At 56.0% G+C, this 6,413-nt stretch overlaps 1 protein-coding gene and 1 long non-coding RNA gene across 2 annotated transcripts; one reads left to right on the top strand and one right to left on the bottom strand.

Annotated features, from left to right (window-relative positions):
- Positions 1-688: 688 nt before the first annotated feature.
- Positions 689-3,194, bottom strand: LOC109141706 (vicilin-like seed storage protein At2g18540). Its single transcript, XM_027275719.1, has 3 exons — positions 2,429-3,194; positions 1,658-2,344; positions 689-1,487 (listed from the first exon to the last, which is right to left on the bottom strand). Exons 1-3 carry the CDS (start codon positions 2,444-2,446, stop codon positions 1,266-1,268), a joined length of 927 nt encoding a protein of 308 aa, XP_027131520.1. The 5' UTR covers positions 2,447-3,194; the 3' UTR covers positions 689-1,265.
- Positions 3,195-5,172: 1,978 nt separating this feature from the next.
- Positions 5,173-5,962, top strand: LOC113744781 (uncharacterized). The gene is made up of 2 exons (XR_003461810.1): positions 5,173-5,276; positions 5,657-5,962. It is a non-coding gene; the product is annotated as an uncharacterized LOC113744781 (long non-coding RNA).
- The last annotated feature ends 451 nt before the right edge of the window (positions 5,963-6,413 follow it).

Raw genomic sequence — 6,413 nt, 5'->3', positions numbered from 1 at the left:
TCTGTTGGTTGATCCGCCTGTGCGGTTTATCTCACCACCACCTCTGTCAAATCCTTTCTCAGTTCCAACAGAAAAACTCAAAAACTTGGCATGCTGCCAGGTAACAAACTAGAGGGTTCTGGGACTTTCCGGAACATTCTGTTGGTTGATCCGCCTGTGCGGTTTATCTCACCACCACCTCTGTCAAATCCTTTCTCAGTTCCAACAGAAAAACTCAAAAACTTGGCATGCTGCCAGGTGACAAACTAGAGGGTTCTGGGACTTTCCGGAACATTCTGACGGTTGATCCGCCTGTGTGGTTTATTGCACCACCATCCACCACCTCTGTGATATCCTTTCTCAGGTCCAACAGAAAACTTGGCATGCTGCCAGGTAACAGACTAGAAGGTTCTGGGACTTTCTGGAACATTCTGACGGTTGATCAGCCTGTGTGGTTTATTGCACCACCACCACCACGCAACCCCTACAGCTGCTTTATCTTTCTCTGTTCCAACAGAAAATGCATGCTGTCAGGTAACAAGGCAGCAGGTTCTGGGACTTTCTGGAACATTCTGTGGTTGTGTGTGTGTGTGTGTGTGTGTGTGTGGGTGGGTGGGGGTGGGTTTTCATCCTATTGCCTCCAAAAGAAAGACAGACAAAAAAAAAAAAAAAACTTTATTGTATTGAAAAAAAAAAGAAAAGGTTTTTATTGATTTATCGTTCCTGTCATCACCTCTGAACGGAACCAGTTGCTCATCCACCGTGACGTGATGCCCAGGGTTGTAGAGGATCGGTAGCCGCTCGACCCACGCGTCCCAGACCTTTCTTACGGCGGCCAGTTTGTCCGTGGTGCGTCTCTCAGCTCTAGTTTCGCGGTCATCGAATCGCACCAGCTTCGAGTAAACGTGAAAGACTTTGAGCGACATTGTGGCACGGAAAATGGCACGTCCGCTCTCTCCGTCCCAAAGGCTGGCGGTGGCCTCACCTCGGGACCTGTACACGCCGGCTAGGATGAGCAGCCCCATGTAGCGTGCAGGTCGATCTCATCCCTCCTCTTCCAGCCGTCTCTTCCATATTTCCTAAGACCCTCGCGATTAGTCTCCTCCAGGATGATTTTATCTATTCCCGGCGTGAGGAAGAGGCGGAATGCTGAGACGATATCTCGGACATTGGAAGCCGCATAGGCTGTGGGCCCGGGCGGCCAGGGCTGTTGTTGTGCTGCTGCTGCTGCTGCTGCTGCTGCTGCTGCTGCGAGGGTATCGTTTGGTATGGTGTAGAGGACCAAGTTATTTTCCCATTTCTTGACAGGAACGTCTCTGGTGCAACAAGAAGGTCTTTGTCTCTTCCTCCTCCTCCTTCTTCTTCTTCTTCTCCTTCTTCCACTTCCACATCCACTCCTCCTTCGCCTTCTTCTTCTCCCTCTCCTCCTCCTCCTCCGTCTTCTTCTTCTTCTTCTTCTTCTGATACATCCTCCTGTTCAGAGTGAGGCTCGTCTGACAAGCTCTCTCCTAGGGTCTTTTTGGCAGCGAAAAGCCTCGTGTTCTCCTCCTGTTCCTCCTCATCCTGCTCTCTTCTCCCCTCTAGCTCCCGATCGCCCTTCCCCTGCTGCCGTCGCAGCTGCCTCATCTTCCTATCCTCTCGCTCTTGCTCTCGGCGTTGAGAAATGCTCTCCTCTCGCCCTCGTCCTCCCGTCCCCTCGCTCCCGCCGTAGCGATGTACTCTCCTCTCGCACTCGATTCCTCTCCTCTTCCTTCCTTCGCCGCCCCATTGTCCTCACGTCCCCTCGCTCTTGTCGTAGCAAGTTCGCGGCTGCTGACCGCTTCGTGTTCTCCTGTTCTCCATCCTCCTCTCGTTCTTCGCGGCGCTTTCGCTTTGTCCTTTCCTCCTCCTCCTCCTCCTCCTCCTCCTCCTCCTCCTCATCATTCTCCTCCTCGTCGGAGTCGCAGCGAGGTTTACGAGCCCGTGTCTTTCCTCTGGCCTTTTTGACAGCGAAACGCCTCGTGTTCTCCTCCTGTTCCTCCTCATCCTGCTCTCTTCTTTCCTCTTGCTCCTGATCGCCCTTCCTCTGCTGCCGTCGCAGCTGCCTCATCTTCCTATCCTCTTGCTCTTGCTCTCGCCGTTGAGAAATACTCTCCTCTCGCTCTCGATTCCTCTGCTCTTCCTTCTTTCGCCACCCCCTCGTCCTCCCGTCCCCTCGCTCTCGCTCTGGCCCTCTTAGCCGTCGCGTAGAGCTCTCCTCCTCTCTCTCTCGCTTCCCCTCCTTGCCCCGCCGCTGCGGCTGTTTTTTTGCGGGATGTCCCCTTTTGCATTTCTTCTTCTTCTTCTTCTTCTTCTTCTTCTTCTTCGGAAGGTAAGGAGGATGATGCTGATGAGGAGGACAGATATTATTATTATTATTATTATTATTATTATTGTCATCATCAGTAATAAATGACATAATACCACTTACCTTCTTCTTCATCTTCATTTTCTTCACACGGCGAGCTGGAAAAAAGCTGTTGTAGGAACCTTTGAGCGGTAATAGGTCGCGCTGTCATGGTTGTTTGCTGTGGGCTTGCTGTGCGGTGACAGAGACGGGTAACGTGGCGGTGGAAGGGGGTTGATATTAGTACGTGTATTATTATTATTATTTTTTTTTTTATTTTTTTTTTTTTCACTCTCCTTTTCTCCTCCCGTCCTTTCCACGACAGCTACCCTTTTTTGCAGCGAAAACATCTTGCGTCAGAGAGGTTGTTTGCTCTTCTTCTCTCCTTCTCCTCCTCCTCCTCCTCCTCTTCTTGCTTCGTACCACGTTCGCTCTGTCCTTCTTCATGACATCCGGCCACCTCCTTCGTGTCCGTTCTCCTGTTCCCGTCATGGTCCTCGTCGTCCTTTCCTCACGCGTTCGCTTTGCCCTATCCCCTCCTCATCATCCTGCTCCTCCTCCACGGAGTCTGAGCGAGGTTCGCTGGGGCGAGCCTGGTCCCTCCCGGGACCGTTTCGGCAGCAGCGAAACGCGTCTGCGTCGAGAGGTCGAGAGGTCGTTGTCTGTTCCTCGTTCCTGTTCCTCGTCCCTCGTCGTCCTTTCCTCTCACGTTCGCTTTGCCCTATCCCCTCCTCGGAGTCTGAGCGAGGTTCGCTGGGGCAAGCCTGGTCCCTCCGGGGACCGAAAAACATCTTGCGTCGGAGAGGTTGTTCTCGGCGACCGGTCACCTCTCACTCATCTCCACTTCTCTTCTCCTCTCCTCCTCTTCTCCCTCTCCTATCCTCTTCTTGCCTTCGTACTCCACCTGCATTCTTTGCACACGTTTCGCCTGTATTTTCTGTGGGAGAGGTTCTTCATGACGACCGGCCGCCTCATCCTGTTCCTCGTCCTCCTTTCCTGTCGCGTTCGCTTTGCCCTATCCCCTCCTCATCGTTCCTCCTCCTCCCGGAGTGGCGGGTCGCTGGGGCGAGCCTGGTCCCTCCCGGACCGCTCGCGGCAGCGAAACGTGACGGCTAGAGAGGTCGTTGAGTTTCTGTCCTCTGTTCCTGTTGCCGTTCCTCGTCCTCCTTTCCTGTCGCGTTCGCTTTGCCCTATCCCCTCCTCATCGTCCTCCTCCTCCTCGGAGTGTGAGCGAGGTTCGCTGGGGCGAGCCTGGTCCCTCCGGGGACCGCTTCGGCGGCAGCGAAACGTGACGGCGACGAGAGGTCGTTGATGTCCTCGTTGCTGTTCCTTGTCCTGTTCCTCGTTGCTGTTCGTCCTCCTTTCCTGTCGCGTTCGCTTTGCCCTATCCCCTCCTCATCGTCCTCCTCCTCCTCGGAGTGTGAGCGAGGTTCGCTGGGGCGAGCCTGGTCCCTCCGGGGACCGCTTCGGCGGCAGCGAAACGTGACGGCGACGAGAGGTCGTTGATGTTCCTCGTTGGCCTGTTCCTCGTCCTCCTTTCCTGTCGCGTTCGCTTTGCCCTATCCCCTCCTCATCGTCCTCCTCCTCCTCGGAGTGTGAGCGAGGTTCGCTGGGGCGAGCCTGGTCCCTCCGGGGACCGCTTCGTCGGCAGCGAAACGTGACGGCGAGAGAGTCGTTATGTTCCTCTTCTGTCCTGTCCTGTTCCTCGTTGCCGTTCCTCGTCCTCCTTTCCTGTCGCGTTCGCTTTGCCCTATCCCCTCCTCATCGTCCTCCTCCTCCTCGGAGTGTGAGCGAGGTTCGCTGGGGCGAGCCTGGTCCCTCCGGGGACCGCTTCGGCGGCAGCGAAACGTGACGGCGACGAGAGGTCGTTGATGTTCCTCGTTGCTGTTCCTCGCTCCTGTTCCCTTGTCCTCCTTTCCTGTCGCGTTCGCTTTGCCCTATCCCCTCCTCATCGTCCTCCTCCTCCTCCTCCTCGGAGTGTGAGCGAGGTTCGCTGGGGCGAGCCTGGTCCCTCCGGGACCGCTTCGGCGGCAGCGAAACGTGACGGCGATGAGAGGTCGTTGATGTTCCTCGTTGCTGTTCCTCGTCCTCCTTTCCTGTCGCGTTCGCTTTGCCCTATCCCCTCCTCCTCCTCGGAGTGTGAGCGAGGTTCGCTGGGGCGAGCCTGGTCCCTCCGGGGACCGCTTCGGCGGCAGCGAAACGTGACGGCGATGAGAGGTCGTTGATGTTCCTTTTCCTGTTCCTTGTCCGTCGTCGTTCTGCCTCGCCTCCTTTCCTGTCGCGTTCGTTTGCCCTATCCCCTCCTCATCGTCCTCCTCCTCCTCGGAGTGTGAGCGAGGTTCGCTGGGGCGAGCCTGGTCCCTCCGGGACCGCTTCGGCGGCAGCGAAACGTGACGGCGATGAGAGGTCGTTGATGTTCCTCGTTGCTGTTCCTCGTCCTCCTTTCCTGTCGCGTTCGCTTTGCCCTATCCCCTCCTCATCGTCCTCCTCCTCCTCGGAGTGTGAGCGAGGTTCGCTGGGGCGAGCCTGGTCCCTCCGGGACCGCTTCGGCGGCAGCGAAACGTGACGGCGATGAGAGGTCGTTGATGTTCCTCGTTGCGGTTCCGCGTCCTCGTCCCCCTTTCCTGTCGCGTTCGCTTTGCCCTATCCCTCCTCATCGTCCTCCTCCTCCTCGAGTGTGAGCGAGGTTCGCTGGGGCGAGCCTGGCCCCTCCGGGGACCGCTTCGGCGGCAGCGAAAGTGACGGCGATGAGAGGTCGTTGATGTTCCTCGTGCTGTTCCTGTTTTCCTCGTCCTCCTTTCCTGTCGCGTTCGCTTGCCATACCCCTCCTCATCGTCCTCCTCCTCCTCGGAGTGTGAGCGAGGTTCGCTGGGGCGAGCCTGGTCCCTCCGGGGACCGCTTCGGCGGCAGCGAAACGTGACGGCGATGAGAGGTCGTTGATGTTCCTCTGTCTGTCCTGTTCGTCGTTGCTGTTCCCTCCTTCCTCCTTCCTGTCGCGTTCGCTTTGCCATCCTCCCCTCCTCATCGTCCTCCTCCTCCTCTCGGAGTGTGAGCGAGGTTCGCTGGGGCGAGCCTGGTCCCTCCGGGGACCGCTTCGGCGCGGCGAACGGGACGGCGAGAGGTCGTTGAGTTCCGTTGCGTTCCTTGTCGTTCGCGTTGCTGTTCCTCGTCCTCCTTTCCTGTCGCGTTCGCTTGCCCTATCCCCCCTCCTCATCGTCCTCCTCCTCCTCGAGTGTGAGCGAGGTTCGCTGGGGCGAGCCTGGTCCCTCCGGGGACCGTTTCGGCTGCGGCGAAGCGTGACGGCGATGAGAGGTCGTTGATGTTCCTCGTTCCTGTTCCTTGTCCTGTTCCTCGTTGCTGTCCTCCTCCTCCTCCTCCTCCTCTTCTTGCTTCGTACTCACCTGTCATTCTTCGCACAGCATTCGCTCTGCCCTTTCCCGTTCTCCTCCTCATCCTCCTCCCGACGCGGTCTATCTGTCCTCTCGTGCTCCTCTTCCTCTGTCCTCCTCTTTCTTCGTATTCGCTGCCGTTGCAGTCGCTGTACATCCTCTCACACTCCTCCGTCCTCTGAGTCCAACGATATAAGAAGAAGGAGAAAAAAAAAAAAAGAAAAAAAAATCATAAATAAAAATATTAAATTTATTTAATTAATTAATTTATTTTATATTAAGTCAAAAAGTAAAAAACAATATGTAAAAAAGAAAAAAGAAAAGACAAAAAGACTCTCTCTTTGTCATTTTGTCCTCCTTTCATTTCCTACCTACCTTTCCCCAGAGCCTTCTGCCTCTTCTCTGGCTTGCTGATGTGTGAGCTGGTCTGTTTTGTTCAAGGGGCGGGACGTAGTGAAGGGATTGAGAGAGCTCCGTCGGACAATCCATGCTCGCTCAGTGAGTCAGAGTAGGGAAGTGTAGTGGAGGGAGCCGGTCGGACAATCCGCTCTCGGTGGGACAATTCCTGCTCACTCAGTGAGTCAGAGGGAGGAAAGAGAGCCGGTCGGACAATCTGCTCTCGGTGGGACAATTCGTGCTCACTCAGTGAGTCAGAGGGAGGAAAGAGAGCCGGCTGGGTG

This window comes from Larimichthys crocea, unplaced genomic scaffold (genome assembly GCF_000972845.2).
Source record: "Larimichthys crocea isolate SSNF unplaced genomic scaffold, L_crocea_2.0 scaffold179, whole genome shotgun sequence".
In the NCBI taxonomy this organism is placed as follows: Eukaryota; Metazoa; Chordata; class Actinopteri; family Sciaenidae; genus Larimichthys; species Larimichthys crocea.
The sequence above is the reverse complement of the archived record's forward strand: the minus strand, read 5'-3'. Positions and strand labels throughout refer to the sequence as shown.

Bases quoted from the DNA above. Each gene is read 5' to 3' on its own strand.
- LOC109141706 (XM_027275719.1), bottom strand. The intron at 1,488-1,657 runs GCGAGAGGAGAG...AAAAGACCCTAG, and splicing joins GAGGGGACGGGAGGACGAGG to GAGAGAGCTTGTCAGACGAG.